The following is a 16,802-nucleotide window of genomic DNA, read 5'->3' on the forward strand; positions in this document are numbered from 1 at the left end:
TGTGGGGGCTCCATCCCTGGACAACCGTTTGGCTGGAATCGTCTAAGGCGGGGGTCCACCACCTGTGCGCTGTGATGGGTTTGCAACTGGGATGCGGAAAGGCCTCCAAGAGGCCATCTGTGTCCAAACTGAACGGGCCGAACTCCCCTCAACGGAGAAGGAGGGAGGGATGTGACCTCATCTCTCTCCAGCCTACAACGCAGGTCCTTTCAGCAGTTCCAGGAAGGCCCCCACTGCTCAGGCGAGGACCCCGAGGACACGGAGAAACCTCCAAGGGGCCTCTAGGACCCTCTCAAAGGATGCAAATGACCAGCTGCCTGCAAGGGATTTAAATCCTTCCATTCCCCAACCATCCAGACAGAGCTGAAGGAGCCTCTCGGGTGAGAAACGAAACGTCTTCGAAGCACCTTTGGGGGGGGGGGGGGGGGAGGGACAACCATGACCTGGACGAGGGAGAATCTCCACAGGCAGTTTCGAAGTCAGCGTCGTCTACCTAAGGCAGGCTCCTGATTTCCCACCACCTATGCGGAGACACGCAGTGCTCTCCCTGTCTGAGAACCATCTCTCGTACCTGTTTGTAAGCAACCTGAGCTGCGAATTCATGGACATCAGGATCTGCTCCGCGGGGCACTCTGGAGAGAAGAGCTGAAGGTTGTCGAAGACCTGTAAAAGGATGGGGGGGGGGGGAAGAGAAAGAATGTGAGAGAGGGAAGGAGGGAGGGAGATGAAGGGACTTTCAGCAGCACAGAAGACGGTGCCTCCAATTTCAACATTCAAGGCTGCAGGTTTTCCAACAAAAGGTTTGCTCGGGATGGTATCAGGACTCCCTGCCGTAGGCAGAGGGTTGGACTGGATGACCTCCAAGGTCTCTTCCGGACCTAGGATATTCCTTGGGAACAGCCAAGGCTGAGGAAGGCAGACCAAATTGCATCCTTGGCCGGGGGTTGGAATAGATGACCTCCAAGTTCCCCTTTCCAGCCCTTGGGAACAATCGAGGAAGGAAGACCAAGAGAAAGCGAAGAAGTGCCCGCCGATTCCCTCGATTCCTTACCAGGATCTGCACCTCGTCCAGGAGTTCGGTGGCGTTCCCTTCAAACTGCCCGGCTTCGGCGTCCGAAGTCCGCACCACCACCCTGATACTGGTCCTGCCCGCGGCTCTGGTCCGGACCCCCATGGCGAAATTGCTCTCCGGAGGGAGGGCCAGCGAAATCTGGTGGGGAAAAGTAGCTCGAGGGTGGTGAGGCGGGCGGTATATTACAAGTGGCAGTCCTCTACTTTAACGACCGCGACTTTCTGTTGCTCGGTGAGACACCTCTTCGGGAAGTTTTGTTAAAAGTTTTTGTTAAGTGACTGGCCGCCGTGGTTGTGTTAGTCACAAGGTCGTTAAGCCAAAGGAGATCGCGGGGGGACACAGCGACCGTCGTAAAGATGAGTCAGTTGCCAAGCGCCTAAAAATTTGGATCCCGTGACCACGGGGGATGTTGCAACGGTCGCAAGTGTGGAAAATGGTCTTTTCCCTGCCGTCGTACCTTAGAACGGCCACTAAATGAATGTGATAACGTTAAGTCGGGGATGGACTGTCCTTGTACGCGAAATAAATATATTTAAATATCAATAAATATAAATATATTTATATTCTTTTTTTTAAAAAAATAAAAATTTTAGTTTATTTTTACACAAACAATTCATTTCCCATTAACCAGTGTGTCGTTGGGGTACAGAATATTTTGTGCCAATGTTAAAATATACAATCTTATTCGTTATTTCACCTTGGCTTAATTTCCAATACCTTACGTGTCTAATATCACACCAACCCCATTGTAATTTATTTAACTCTATTAGTTACATTGACAATTTAACGCATTTTCAACACTTTCTTGGACTAGTCATTCTTATATCTCTTCTCTAACCACCGATAATATTGATATTTATAGCCTGACGCCCCCGAATTCCTCAGCTAGCTGAAGTCCACTCATCTTAAAAGATGCCCAGGTTGAGAAACACTGCAGGGAGGGGGGGGGGAGGGGCGTATGTGTGTGTGGCTAAAATGGGGTCAGAGAGTTTGAAAGGAGGGAGGGTCTTTCATACCTCCGAGTGTCTGGGGAGGAGGTCCAAGATGTCCCGCTTGCTCACTGCCCAGTGGAAGGTCAGGGGTGGACGAGAGTTCCCGAAGGAGAAGGGAGTCAGGGTGCTGGTCAGGCCCACAACGTACACAGGCATCTGCAAAGGGGAGATTAACAGGATCACAGAGTCGGGAGGGACCTTGGAGGTCTTCTAGTCCAACCCCCCCTGCTCAAGTGGCGGTCCAATCTCTTCTTAAAAACCTCCAGTGATGGAGGAGGGAATGAATGAATGAATGAATGAATGAAGGAAGGAAGGAAGGAAGGAAGGAAGGAAGGAAAGAAGGAAGGAAAGAAGGAAAGAAGGAAAGAAGGAAGGAAAGAAGGAAGGAAGGAAGGAAGGAAGGAGAAAGAATAGTGTTGGAAGGGATCTTGAAGGTCTTCTAGTCCAACTCTCTGCTCAGTATACAGTATCAACCTTGTTAACTCTGAAGACTGTTTATTATTTTAAATAGTTTATGATTAATGTACATATATTTATATGTATGTGTATGTATATACATGCATATGTATATACATTTGTAGGTAGGTAGGTAGGTAGACAAACAGACAGACAGATAAATGAATACATAGTTTATATGATAGGTAGGTAGGTAGGTAGGTAGGTAGGTAGGTAGGTAGGTAGGTAGGTAGGTAGGTAGGTAGATAGATAGATAGATAGATAGATAGATAGATAGATAGATAGATAGATAGATAGATAGATAGATAGATAGATAGATAGATAGATATAGATATAGATAGACAGACAGACAGAGAGACAGACAGACAGACAGACAGACAGACAGATGATAGTTGGACACACAGACAGATAAATGAATACATAGATTAGATGATAGATAGATTAGATAGATAGATAGATAGATAGATAGATAGATAGATAGATAGATAGATAGATAGATAGATAGATAGATATAGATAGACAGACAGACAGATAGATATAGATAGACAGACAGACAGAGAGACAGACAGACAGACAGACAGATGATAGTTGGACACACAGACAGATAAATGAATACATAGATTAGATGATAGATAGATTAGATAGATAGATAGATAGATAGATAGATAGAAAGATAGAAAGAAAGAAAGAAAAATAGATAGAGAGAGAGATAGAATAGATAGATAAATAGACATAGGTGATAGAGATAGAGGGCACCTTACATTAGTGACCCACAGATTTTCACGGACGAGGCGTGAGACACAACGGGGTGACCCGCTAGACCCACCTGGGTGCCAGTGACGAGTCGAGTGGCCGGGGCGTGGATTCGAATCATCCGCAACTGCACCACTTCCATCTCAACTTGATCCTGAGGAGGGAGACGGATTGAGTACGTCCCTCTGGAGACGACATGCGGAGATCGATGCCTCCTCCAGCCTCCGTCCGTAGGTCGTCCTCGACGTACGACCGCAGCGAGGAGGCCCGAATTACCCTCGCTAAGCAAGGCGGTTGGTGGGCCACACACCCCCTTTTTTTCCCCAGGGGTTTCTAAAGGCCACTTAAACGGCCTTAAGTCGAGGACCACCGGATTTTCAGGTGCGCACATCCACCCTGCCACCTTGGGGCCCATCAGGCCCGTTGGGTTCTTCAACCCATCATCCCCTCCTGGCGAGGAAGGCCAAGCAGGAGGCCTCGCGGACAAGGACAGTGGCGTTCACGCGTGGATCCCAGAAAGGGGGGAAGGTCCCACAAGGAAGGAGAAGCGATGGGCTTCGGAGTAGGTGACCGTCAGAGATGGCCGGGAGGGGAAGAGGCCCGGAAGTGATAAAGTCATCCCAGGTGAAGGAAGCATTTGCCAGCATCCCCCCCCGCCCCGACCCCGGAAACATACCTGGGAGAAGACAATGACTTTTCCTGTATCTTCACTGACGGCGCGAATGGTGCCCAGGATAAAGGCGGTGCCCACCGCCTTGGCCGTGACTTGTCCCAGCCCGTTTACCTCGGCCACGGTTCGGTTACTGATCGAAAAGTGGATCAGGGATTGAGGCTGGGGACCCCCTTCCGACATCACCTGCGGTTGGAGGCAAAAAACGACGGGGGTCAGGAAGACCGCTGCATGGGGGGGGGGTGTCTTCTTTAAACACCCCCCAAAACTGATCCCTATTTTCCACTACGGTGAAGCTATCTTAGGGTGACAACACGCATTTGAGGAGAGGCCGTGACCCACAAACCAGCATTGTCTGCTTGGGATTCTGGACTCACCTGCCACATGTTGTGGGGGATGAGGGTCATTTTTTCGGGGAGCAGTCTGAAAGGGGGGAAAATCTGGCAAAAGACACAACGGCGTCAAGTTATTTTTGGGAGAGGGAAAGGATTTTTTTTTTTTTTTTTAAAGAACATGGCAGCATCTGATTTTACCCAACGGACCGAGGGACAAGACGATAATTCGCGATCCCCTCTCTAAAACAAAAAATAATAATAATTGAGAAATCTTTCAATTCTGCAAAGCTCTTCTCTGACAAAGGTTTTAATTTGTAAAGCTTTTTTTAAAAAATTTGCAAATCTTTAAATGGTTAGTGGTTTGGATTGGCAAATCTTTTTAAATTCACAAATCTTTAAATTGATGAGAAAAATTTACTGGCAACCCTTTTAAATTGATAAGGATTTTCGTTTGCTTTAATTTGCAAAGCTTTAAATTCATAATGATTTTTATTTGCTTTAAATTGCAGATCTTTAAATTTATAAAGATTTTCACGTGGCTTAATTTTCAAACCTTTTAAATTTATGAAGATTCTCATTTTCTTTAATTTGCAAACTTTTTAAATTTATAGAGATTCTCATTTTCTCTAATTTGGAAACCTTTTAAATTTATAAAGATTCTCATTTTCTTTAATTTGCAAACCCTTTAAATTTATAAAGATTTTCATTTGGCTTAATTTGCAAACCTTTAAAATTATAATGATTGCCGTTTGCAAATCTTCTAATTTGCACATCTTTTAATTTACAAAGCTTTTAACATATCCATCTCCGGGGAAGATGAGCGGTTCAAAACTGTGGGGGGAAAAATCGATCGATTGATCAATAGAAAGTTTGCAGCTGATTTCGTAGACATTGGAAAAGTCTCATCCAAGCAGTTTCTAACAGGGCTAACTTTGAGGGTTAAGGCCCGTGTGTCCTTACCTCCACTTTCCGTGGCGAGGACATGAATTTAACTCCTGTTTTGTCCCAAGCTGTGGCCACTAAGGTCGTCTGCCCAACTGCCACGGCTCGGAGCATGTAGACTTCGGAATAATCGCCGAGTTCTTCCATTGGCCTGCGAGAACCAGAGGTGAGAGACAAAGAGAAATTGGGAGGGACCTTGGAGGTCTTCTAGTCCAACCCAGTGCTCGAGCAGAGGGCCCGATATCATTTCAGATAAATGATTGTCCCATCTCTTCCTAAAAAACTCCAGGGATGGAGCACTCGCAACATCTGGAGGCAACCTGTTCCCCTGATTAACCCCTTCTCAGCTAGAGAGGCATTCTTCCCCTTGTCCTGTTCTGATCTAGGCTTCCCCAGCGTCACGAAACCGAGTCCTCGTCCCGATAAACCCCTTTTATTTAATTGACAGTGACTTCCTCTCCAGCAAAGTCTTTCCTCTCCCACAGTCTTTCAAGATGGGTCACAATTACCGACCTTTCTCAGGCTTGGAGAGGGGCCCAGCAGATATCTTTCAGAATGCTTGGCAAGAAAGCAGGAAAGAATTAATTGCCTCCTGCAAACTCCACTCCCCTGTCGCTCCTCTTTTATTCACTATGGGAAGGGCCATTCATCGTCCACCTGTGGCCTTACTGCCAAGGCGACCCTTGTTCTTTAGCTCTTCCCTTCGTCTGGCAACTCTGTCCATGCGCACACTGGGAACAGGCTCCAGCTGTTCTTCTGCCTCACTGATGTCTGACTCTGAAGGCAGCTGATAACTGTCAGACGGCCCTGGCCCCCTCTCTGCCTCCGACACAGATTTGATTTGATTGATTGATTTTATTATATTTATATGCTGCCCTTTCCCCCCGAAGGGGACTCAGGGCGGCTCACAATTCAAATCAGGGAAGGGGCGGTACAGACAGAAAATAAAAGACAAAACGTAACAATACATAATTTAAAAACACACAACAGTCATACCATTTGAGACGGGGGCAACAGCTCTTTAGCCCCTGGCCTGTCGGAACAGCCAGGTTTTAAGGGCTTTGCGGAAGGCCTGGAGGGTGGTTAGGGTTCGAATCTCCACGGGGAGTTCGTTCCAGAGGGTCGGAGCAGCCACAGAGAAGGCCCTCCTCCGGGTAGTCGCCAGTCGGCACTGGCCGGCGGATGGAATTCGGAGGAGGCCTAATCTGTGGCCTAATCTGTGGGATCTAATCGGTCTAGTGGAGGTGATTGGCAGCAGGCGGTCTCTCAAGTACCCAGGTCCAATACCATGAAGGGCCCTCATCTGAGCCTTCCCCAGACTCCAGGATTGGCCCAGGTTCCTCCCCAACCCTCCTCACTGTCTGAATCTGCTGCCACCTCCACTGGCGGGCCACAACATGTCCTTGGGGCTGGCCGGAGGCGAGGAGGGTGACCAGGTCCTGCAAAAGGAGAAACTTACGTCAGGCTTACGATTGGAGAGGCGGCTTTCAGCTGGAGATGCATGTAGGCAAAATATTTGCTGCGGAAAGCCGAACGGTGGGAGCCCAGCACTCGCACCGAGACCAGCACCGATTTGCCAATCTCAACCTGGGGGGAAGAAAGAAACATTTTCATTCTTTGCCTTACTGTAAAGTTAATCCCTAAACAAGAGCCCTTCTTCCCTTACGGACATAACGAACCGGTTCGATTTTACGATGTTGAACTAGAGCTCATTTCGTGACATTCAAAGTTACGACGAGTGACCGAGGGCGGTTCTCCCACACTTACGACTGTGGCACCACCCCCCACGACTGCGTGATTTACGTTCGGAGTGCTTCGTGTTTATGACGGAGCGCAGGCTTCCTTTGGCCGCCTTCCGACGCGCGCCAAGTTCAAGGGGGGAAGCCAGATTCGCTTAACAACCGTGTGACTAATTTTAACAACGGCGAGGATTCACTTAAGAAGCGCGGCAAGGAAAAGCCGTTATAAAATGGGACAAAATCCACGGAACAATTTTGGGGGGGGGGACTTGACAACATAAACATATGGCTCAATCGGGGTCGTAAAGTGCGGGCTGCCTGTAAATAAAAGGTGGTGGACGTAGAACATGAAGGGATCCGTCGTAAGTCGAGGACCACGTGCGAAAGGTCAGCGGAATTAAGAAGGATCTGACCCCGGTGTGTGTGGGTCATTGGCGAGACAAGCCTGGATTGGCTGTTTCTTTAGATAGAACGGATCGTGGCTTAAGCGATGGCCAGGCCTGGCTCTTCCGACGTCCTCCTCACCTTGTCAATCAGATCCACCTCCAGTTCGTACATGTTTGATACTCGCAGGTAAGCCGTCGCCGGTCCTAAGAATGCGAGGCAGAGATCGTAGACCTCCAGGGCCAAAGAGCCAGGCAGGACGGGAACTACCTGGAAAAGCCACCATAAGTTCGGACTGGGAGGGTAAAGTCACAGCTGCCTTGAATGCAACGTCGTTGTTTTAATCAAACTGTAATCCCGTGGCAACTCTAATGGCGATGGTTCGTGCATGGGGCATCGTGGTTTCTAGGATCAGCATGAATACGCGGCCAGCAGCCACAGATAAATAAATCTTGATTTCAGGGATCAGAAGAGGTTCTGAAGAACATGGTCTGATGAACTTCTGATTTGGCTGGCAGAGCATCGTCTGAACTTCGAACGTGTCCTACAGAATCTCTGAGGTTTCAATGTATCCTACAGAAGACGGTCTGAACTTCCAAAATGTCCTACAGAACATCTTAACTTCCAAAGTGTCCTACAGAACATCTGAGCTTTCAGTGTGTCCCACAGAACATCAGAACTTTCAACGTGTCCTACAGAACATCTGAACTTCCAAAGTGTCCTACAGAACATCTGAGCTTTTAGTGTGTCCTACAGAACATCTGAACTTCCAAATGTCCTACAGAACATCTGAGCTTTCAGTGTGTCCTACAGAACAGCTGAACTTCCAAATGTCCTACAGAACATCTGAGCTTTCGGTGTGTCCTACAGAACATCTGAACTTCCAAAATGTCCCACAGAACATCAGAACTTTCAACGTGTCCTTCAGAACATCTGAACTTCCAAATGTCCTACAGAACATCTGAGCTTTTAGTGTGTCCTACAGAACATCTGAACTTCCAAATGTCCTACAGAACATCTGAGCTTTTAGTGTGTCCTACAGAACATCTGAACTTCCAAATGTCCTACAGAACATCTGAGCTTTCAGTGTGTCCTACAGAACATCTGAACTTCCAAATGTCCTACAGAACACCTGAGCTTTCAGTGTGTCCTACAGAACATCTGAACTTCCAAATGTCCTACAGAACATCTGAACTTTCAGTGTGTCCTACAGAACATCTGAACTTCCAAAATGTCCCACAGAACATCAGAACTTTCAACGTGTCCCACAGATCATCTGAACTTCCAAATGTCCTACAGAACATCTGAACTTCCAAAATGTCCTACAGAACATCTGAACTTCCAAAATGTCCCACAGAACATCAGAACTTTCAATGTGTCCCATAGAACATCTGAACCTCCAAATGTTCTACAGAACATCTGAACTTTCAGTGTGTCCTACAGAACATATTTTCAACTTGTAACTGAAGGGACAACCCCCAGCTTCAGGATGGCCGTGAGGATTGTGTGAAATTAAGGAGACAGGACAGAACAGGAAATGCCGGTCTCTCTCTCTCTCTTCCCCGCAGGAGGATCTCCAAGACCCACACGCCACCCGGGCACTCACTTGGATGGCGCTCTCCGTTTCCAGGTAGGTGATGTTAGCCATGTCCTGGGTGCTACTGTTGATGAGGAAGTACCCAGAGCCTTCCACCAGAGCAAACATCTCCTAGGGGGACACAAGCACCAGAAATGTTGCAAAGGCTTCTGAAACTCGAATGAAGCATCCTTGAGTGAAGCCGCCCTCGGTCCTACCTTTACATTGGGATGATTGTACATGGTGACGTTATCGGGGATCACCGTCACATCCTCAACCAGCAAGAGCTCCACGGCTGCAGAAGCGGGAGAGTTAGAGACCTCCTAAATGCACGACAAAATCAACAACGAGTGTCTAGGCAGGAGGTTCTGCCCACATGGAGGCTACTGTTCCTTCTACGCCAACAAGGTTGATTCTTTGGATTTTAAATCTCCGGGACCCATCAGATCTCTCAGAAGATCCTTCCCTTCAAAAGGAATACCATGTTTTTCGGAGTATAAGATACACTTCCCCACACCCCTCAAAAGAGGGTGAAAATTTGGGTGCATCTTATACAGGGAATGCAGCCCCGCCCACTCGCTAGCCCCCACGCTTTGGCCTCTGCCTCCCAGCAATTTGCCTCCTTGCAGCAAACAGCAAATAGCCTGTTTCAGTTTAGCTTGATTAGCACAAGGGAAAATAAATCTGCCTCTGCCTCCCAGCAATTTGCCTCCTTGCAGCAAACAGCAAATAGCCTGTTTCAGTTTCAGTTTAGCTTGATTAGCACAAGGGAAAAGAAATCTGCCTCTGCCTCCCAGCAATTTGCCTCCTTGCAGCAAACAGCCTGTTTCTGCTTCAGCTTCAGCACGGCCTGATTAGCACAAGCAGCTGACTGTCGTCTCCCGACCATCAGCTGTTTCAGGCTGCAGGGATTGCCGTTGCCTATGGCCGCCTCCGTGCACCCCATTTCCCACCCATTCTGATCCCCGCTGCCTGGAATGGGCGGAAAATGGGGCGTGTGGAGGCTGAAAACGGGATGCGGAGGCAAAAAATGGGGCGCGCGCGAAGGTGTCAATAGGTTATGGCAATTCCCGCAGCCTGAAACAGCTGACTGTCGGGAGGCCCAACGATCAGCTGCTTGCGGTAATCAGGCTGTGCTGAAACCGAAACGGGCTGTTTGCTGTTTGCTGCAAGGAGGCAAATCGCTGGGAGGCCGAAGCAGATTTTTTTTTCTTCTTGTTTTCCTCCCCAAAGGAGCGTCTTATACTTTGGAGTGTCTGAAAAATACGGTATTTCTTCAGGATCCACAGAGAAGTTATGGAAGCTAGGGTTGAAATGGACCCTATTTTGGAGAACCAAACTTCTGGCGTCGCCCAACTGCCCATTATTCTCCATCTTGCCTTCTGGGATGACACCCAACAAGTCCTGATCTTCTCCTGTGTAAATGCTCTTTAGATATTTCAGAGTGGTCTATCGGACCCTCGTTGAGTTTTCCCTTCTCAAAGCTTACATGTCCCCCCCACCATCTTCTACACAACTTTCCCTTCATACTTACTTTCGGGCTGCCTCTCTCGGAATATTTCACAAAGTTGACGGCAATCAGGACTGTCCCTTTGATCTGATGGACCTCTAGCAGCTGGTGTCCTGGGAGGAGCCCAAAGGACAAGACATGAGGAGGGGAAGAAAAAAGAGATGTCAGAAGAAGACTTCGCTATCTGGAGAAGACACAGGTCCTCTGAGGGACATGTATTTTTACTGGGAGAGAAAATGGAGAGGCGCACCGTGGAGTCTAGTCTGTCCAGTCCCGTCATCCTTGTCCACCATCTGCATGGATCTCGGGTGAGTGAAGCGAGCCAGGCTTTCGTTGGCCGAGGTCCACTCCAGGATCAGAGAAGAAAAGTTGTCAAACTTTCTCCGGTGTTGGTCAAACAAAGCTAGCTCCAGAATGGTGTTCCTCAAACTGGACACTGGGACCTGAAAGCATTAAAAAAAAAACCCAAACCCGCTTCATTTTAGAGGCACACAGAGAAGAGTATTGGTTGTGGAGTCCTTGGTGTGCTCTGCTTACCAAACTGATATTGTTCCTAGTTGGGTAATGAAACAAGAAAACCAGAGGTCTCTTTCTCCTCCATTCCACAAACCCCTCTCCCTTCCAGCACTGATATTGTTCCCTAGTTGGGTCATGAAACGTCCCTCCTCCTAGCAAACCCACTCCTTTCTTCCCCTGATGATGTTACCTAGTTGGGCCATGAAACATCTGCAAGAACGTTGGGGCTGTTGACCTCTGGATTGGGGTCCAGCCCCGCTTAGATTGGGTGTATGTTGTGTCTTTTTAAATTTGTCGTGTTTTATCTGTTTTTAATTTCTTTTAATTTCTGTTTCTGTAAGACGCCCGGAGTCCTCCGGGATTGGGCGGCCTATAAATTTAATAAACAGTTAAACAGAAAACCATCAAGCTCACAGAGACCCCACAATTCAACCCTACAAAGCTACAAATAGTCTCTTTTAAAGCAACGAGTCCCACCTTACGGTGAAACCAAGAGGACTGTTAATTTCGCAAAAGGCATCTTGAAGTGTCTTAACTCGAGGATTACAAGGAAAAGTTTCAGAGGTGATTCATCAGGATGGATAAACGGTAATTTTCTTTAACCCAATTCCACCGATTGGTAAGTTGATTTTTGGTGGGGCTGAAGAATTCGACCTCCACTAGGCCGATACGATCCCATAGATTAGGCCTCCGAATTCCATCAGCCGGCCAATGTCGGCTGGCAACTACCCGGAGGAGAGCCTTCTCGGTGGCTGCTCCGACCCTCTGGAACGAACTCCCCGTGGAGATTCGTACCCTCACCACCCTCCAGACCTTCCGCGTGGCCCTTAAGTCCTGGCTGTCCCGACAGGCCTGGGGCTAAAGATTTCAACCCCACTCGAATTGCATGACTGTTGTGTTTTTAATGATGTATTGTTTTCCATGTTTATGACTTGTTTGTCCTCCCTCCCCTTGAGTTGTGAGCCGCCCTGAGTCCCCCCAGGGAAAAGGGCGGCATACAAATAAAGCATCTCTCTCTCTCTCTCTCAATTTGGCCAACCACATTCCACTCAGCTTCTCCAGCTGACCTTCTCGCCAAATCGCTTAACGTTTCATTGCATTAAGTTGATCTCTTATGATTTTTCTCGGCCAACGAAACCAACTTGAAAATTAAATTTGAAAAGTTAAGCGGCTGTTCCTTCAAAGGCCCACACGTTTCCCCCTCCCCCAGACGAGAAACCGCCTCCAAGCAGCATTCTGCAAAGGGGGCTTCCCCACCCACACGTACCAGCTGCTTGTGGTGCTGAGGCAAGGGGCACGGCGGGGCACCAGCAGCCAGCTTGTACACAGGGGTAACGGCCATGCTGGCTGGGTGGGCACAGATGAAGTTGACTTGCACCATCTCCACAGCCGGGCTGGGATTGAGCACTCCGGGATGGTTGCCCACTTGGAAGGTGAAGACCTTTGGGGAGCAAAAAAAAAAGGGTAGGAGGGTGGGTAGCCAGACTGAGATCTGGCAGCTGGGCTGCAGGGCAGAGGGCTACACGCAGCTGAAAGGAGAAGAAATCAGAATTAAGCGTTCGAGCACAATAACAAGAGCCCATGTTGGCATTCCTCAACCCAGGAAACGTGAAGATGGAATAAGAGAACAACAGTCGAAATATGTTCTGTAGGACATGCTTGGAAGTTCAGATGTTCTGTGGGACACACTGAAAGTTCAGATGTTCTGTAGGACATTTGGAAGTTCAGATGTTCTGTGGGACACACTGAAAGTTCAGATGTTCTGTAAGACACACTGAAAGTTCAGATGTTCTGTAGGACACACTGAAAGTTCAGATGTTTTGTAGGACATTTGGAAGTTCGGATGTTCTGTGGGACACGTTGAAAGTTCTGATGTTCTGTGGGACACAATGAAAGTTCAGATGTTCTGTAGGACACACTGAAAGTTCAGGTGTTTTGTAGGACATTTGGAAGTTCAGATGTTCTGTGGGACACGTTGAAAGTTCTGATGTTCTGTGGGACACACTGAAAGTTCAGATGTTCTGTAGGACACACTGAAAGTTCAGATGTTTTGTAGGACCTTTTGGAAGTTCAGATGTTCTGTCTTCTAGTCTTTTTACCTGTTCCCCCAATTCCAGGCAGGTGACTCGGTAAATGTACTGGTTCTGCTTCCTCCGAGCCGGCAGCCGGACCTCCGCCACCTGGAATTTCTTCTCGTCGTCCGTTTTCAGCTCCAGGAAGAAGCGGGATGGCTCTAAAACCCAGGGACCGGGCCCTCCCTCAAAGACCATCTCCTTCATGGAATGCCAGGTCACCAAGGCCAACTGGACAGGGTTGACGGCCTGGAGGAAAAGGGGAAAAGAAATTGCCGGAAGAAGTTTGGGAGCGGGAGTGGACGCACGCACAAACACACACACGAGCTTCCCACTTTGGACCCAGGCCTGGCCGAGGTCTCCTCCTCACCTTGAGGGGCTCGTAGGCTGCGAAGGTGGCGCTGGTTTCGAAGTACTCCTCAAAGACGGTGGCACTGGCTGTGACGAGCGTGTGCCCCAGGGACTTGGCCGTGAGCTGGATGGTGGAGCAGAAGGTGGCGCCCGCTTTCTGCTTCCCTGCAAAGGCAGATCGGGGCCGTTCCGGGTTCCAGTTTTGGATTGGGGGGGGAGAGGGGACGACGAGGACCATAATCCAACCCCTTCCCCAATCTCCTGTAGCTATCGATCCCCCTGGCTCCGGGTTATAGAAAGTGGGAGACCGTGAGTTCTAGTCCCGCCTTGGGCATGAAAGCTGGCTGGGTGACTTTGGGACAATCACCAGGAGACAGAGAGTTCTAGGTCCTCTTTAGGCATGAAAGGTATCTGGGTGACTTTGGCCCAACCCCCAGGAAACTGTGAATTCTAGTTCCTCCTTAGGCACAAAAGCCATCTGGGTGACTTTGGGAGAATCACCAGAAGACTGGGAATTCTAGTTCCTCTTTAGGAATGAAAGCCAGCTGGATGACTGTAGGACAATCACGAGGAGACTGGGAATTCTAGTTCCTCCTTAGGCACAAAAGCCATCTGGGTGACTTTGGGACAATCATCAGGGGACTGGGAACTCTAGTTCCGCCTCAGGTCTGAAAGCCGGCTTGGTGACTGTGGGACAATCACCAGGAGACTGGGAATTCTAGTTCCGCCTTGGGCATGGAAGCCAGCTGGATGATTTGGGGCCTTTCCCTTCCTCTCAGCCACACACACACACCCCTTGTTGTTCTAATGGGGGGGGGGAAACAGAAGGGAGGGAGGAGCTATTAGATAACGTTCTCCAGCTTGAGTTATTTGTAAAATAATAATAATAATAATAAGAGAAGGCGCGATCAAAGTAAACCTATAAACGGCTCGGTCGTTATGGTTTTTTTCCAGGAAACTTTTGCACGAAATCCTGCACAATATTTAATGGGAGACTCGTGGGGTCTAATTCCTTGCCCGTGAAGGCGCTCGCAAACCAGGAAAGCTGGTCTGATGTTAGCCCAGGGCGAGTTCTTTTACCTTCTTCGCTCAAGGCGAATACCCCTTGCTTGTCCGCGGTGACGTCCAAGGCCAGGAGCGAGCAGTCGGTGAAGGCGGTGGCCGCCCCGGTCTTCTTATCCACGTGGTACATGGCCAGCGGCACCTCCAAGTTCTGGCCGATCTCGGCGTCGGCGTGGAAGGGAAGGAGCTCCATCTTGGACAGCTTCAGCACAGACACCTGGGAGGGGGAAGGCGTTTGAAAGCACCTGGAAGGCTTCTCATCCTCCCACAGGGGTCTTCTACACCAGTGGTCTCCAACCTTGGCAACTTTAAGACTTGTGGACTTCAACTCTCAGAGTTCCTCAGCCAGCTAAAGCTTTGTTCATATGCGATTCGTTTCCAGTTATTTATTTATTTTTGCCCAAATCCCACCATTTCGTTTAGCTTATTCAGTTCTGAGCCGTCTACCCTAAACCTGTCGATGAGGCCTACTTCTAAGCTACGAGGTGCATCGCTGAGTGGTGACCTTTCCCGGCTTCCTTGCCAGGGGAACGAGCCGGCTCTTCGGCGCACTTGCCTGGATCTCTCCGAAATGGAAAGGATTCTGCACGTCTCTGGCCTGCACCGCGCTTTGCCCCTCGGTGAGTCCCGCGGCCACGACGCCTTTGACGGTGACGGTGGCCACCGACTGGTTGGAGGAGGTCCAGGTGAAGTTGCCGCTGCCCCCCTCCACCTGCAGAAAGGCCGGTCAGGCTTCAGAGGAAGCACGAGACACACAGACACACACACCCCAGGACGCCCCCTCCCCCCTCTAAATGGAGTCAAATGCCGCGGCTGACCTGGACTTTATAGCGGTACAAGAGATCCAGAGAATGGTAGGGGAAGGTTAAGAAGGAAGGGGTCAGCGTGATGGGGAGGTAGATCTTCATTTCTTGCTCGTGGCTGATGGGCGAGACAAAATAATCTTCCAAGCCGCTCTGCGGGCAGAATTTTTAAAGATATTTTTAAAGCAGCGCTCTTTTTTTTCCTCTCCTTCCTTCCTTCCTTCCTTCCTTCCTTCCTTCCTCCCTCCCTCCCTCCCTCCCTCCCTTCCTGAGCAGGAGGTTGGACTAGAAGACCTCCAAAGTTCCTTCCAACTCGTTATCCTTCCTTCCTTCCCTTCCTTCCATCATTCTTCCCTTCCTTCCTTTTCCTTTTCTTTCTTTTCTTTTCTTCCTTCCTTCCTTCCTTCCATCCATCCTTCCTTTCTCTCTCCCTTTCTGAGCAGGAGGTTGGACTAGAAGACCTCCAAAGTTCCTTCCAACTCATCATCCTTTCTTCTTTCCTCCCTTTTTTTATACCTCCCCTTCTCCTCCACAAACCCCATTGCCTTCCAGCACTGAGGTTGTTAGCTATTTGGGCCGTGAAACGTCTGCGAGAAAACCACCAAGCTCAGAGAGCAGCAAGGACCCCCACAAAACAATCTATGAATTATTTCAAAAATCCTCTGAATGGCCCCAAGTTCTTTTCTTGTTTATTTGGTTAAATATTTTAACGAGCTGTGCTAAATAGAAAATGGGCATGGCTAGTTTAATGAAAAGAAGGACCAGGGGAGACATGACAGCAGCCTTCCAATATATCTCAGGGGCTGTCCCAAAGAAGAGGGAGTCAAGCTCTTCTCCAAAGCACCAGAGGGCAGAGGACAAGAAGCAATGGGTGGAAACTAATCAAGGAGAGAAGCAACTTGGAAATGAGGAGAAATTTCCTGACAGTTAGAACAATTAACCAGTGGGACAACTTGCCTCCAGAAGTTGTAAATGCTCCAACACTGGAAGTTTTAAAGATGATGTTTGATAGCCATTTGTCTGAAGTGGTGTAGGGTTTCCTGCCTAAGCAGGGGGTTGGACTAGAAGACCTCCAAGGTCCCTTCCAACTCTGTTATTCTAAATTCACCAGGTTTGACCCTGTTCCAAACCCCCCATGCCCTGTTGCTGTTGTTTTTTAAAATCCCACGTCCACTTGGGAGATCAAATGTACTGAGTTGGCCCTCTTTAAAGTTATTTGAAGGATGACTTCAAAGTGAAGAAACCAGGCGGGGGGGAAATCCCTCAACTGGGAAGAACCTTTGGTTCCTACCTGGAGAAGAACAGAGAGCAACATGGCTTTAATCACTGTCACGCCTTCCTTCAGGACCCGAACGATGTGATAGGAGCCATTTGTGGAAGATGTGAACTCCTCAAAATATTCCTGGGGAAACTGGTGAGTTATTCGGAGGTTCTGGAAAGGCAATAATAATAATCATCATCATCATCAAGAATGGAGAGTTGGCAGAACAAAGCACTGCATGGCCAATTTCTGGAATAAATAAAAGATAAAGTGGACAGTGAACAAACTTGGTTATGGTTGACAACAGG

The 16,802-nt window shown here is 48.7% G+C and overlaps 1 protein-coding gene across 1 annotated transcript in view; it reads right to left on the reverse strand.

The window, feature by feature from the left end:
- LOC116519785 (nuclear pore membrane glycoprotein 210-like) overlaps nucleotides 1–16,802 on the reverse strand; it is a 34,213-nt gene that overhangs the window by 8,280 nt on the left and 9,131 nt on the right. The window contains exons 10-29 of the mRNA XM_032233824.1: nucleotides 16,512–16,665; nucleotides 15,249–15,373; nucleotides 14,987–15,142; nucleotides 14,449–14,647; nucleotides 13,388–13,533; nucleotides 13,045–13,266; nucleotides 12,213–12,386; nucleotides 10,680–10,872; nucleotides 10,454–10,542; nucleotides 9,138–9,242; nucleotides 8,950–9,051; nucleotides 7,485–7,613; nucleotides 6,680–6,807; nucleotides 5,239–5,371; nucleotides 4,321–4,383; nucleotides 3,950–4,129; nucleotides 3,347–3,427; nucleotides 2,089–2,220; nucleotides 1,052–1,210; nucleotides 572–663 (exon numbers count right to left, since the gene is read on the reverse strand). Coding sequence (XP_032089715.1) covers nucleotides 572–663; nucleotides 1,052–1,210; nucleotides 2,089–2,220; nucleotides 3,347–3,427; nucleotides 3,950–4,129; nucleotides 4,321–4,383; nucleotides 5,239–5,371; nucleotides 6,680–6,807; nucleotides 7,485–7,613; nucleotides 8,950–9,051; nucleotides 9,138–9,242; nucleotides 10,454–10,542; nucleotides 10,680–10,872; nucleotides 12,213–12,386; nucleotides 13,045–13,266; nucleotides 13,388–13,533; nucleotides 14,449–14,647; nucleotides 14,987–15,142; nucleotides 15,249–15,373; nucleotides 16,512–16,665 — 2,762 coding nt within the window. The remainder of the gene's footprint in view (nucleotides 1–571; nucleotides 664–1,051; nucleotides 1,211–2,088; nucleotides 2,221–3,346; nucleotides 3,428–3,949; nucleotides 4,130–4,320; nucleotides 4,384–5,238; nucleotides 5,372–6,679; nucleotides 6,808–7,484; nucleotides 7,614–8,949; nucleotides 9,052–9,137; nucleotides 9,243–10,453; nucleotides 10,543–10,679; nucleotides 10,873–12,212; nucleotides 12,387–13,044; nucleotides 13,267–13,387; nucleotides 13,534–14,448; nucleotides 14,648–14,986; nucleotides 15,143–15,248; nucleotides 15,374–16,511; nucleotides 16,666–16,802) is intronic.

This window comes from Thamnophis elegans, chromosome 17 (genome assembly GCF_009769535.1).
Source record: "Thamnophis elegans isolate rThaEle1 chromosome 17, rThaEle1.pri, whole genome shotgun sequence".
Classification (NCBI taxonomy): domain Eukaryota; kingdom Metazoa; phylum Chordata; class Lepidosauria; order Squamata; family Colubridae; genus Thamnophis; species Thamnophis elegans.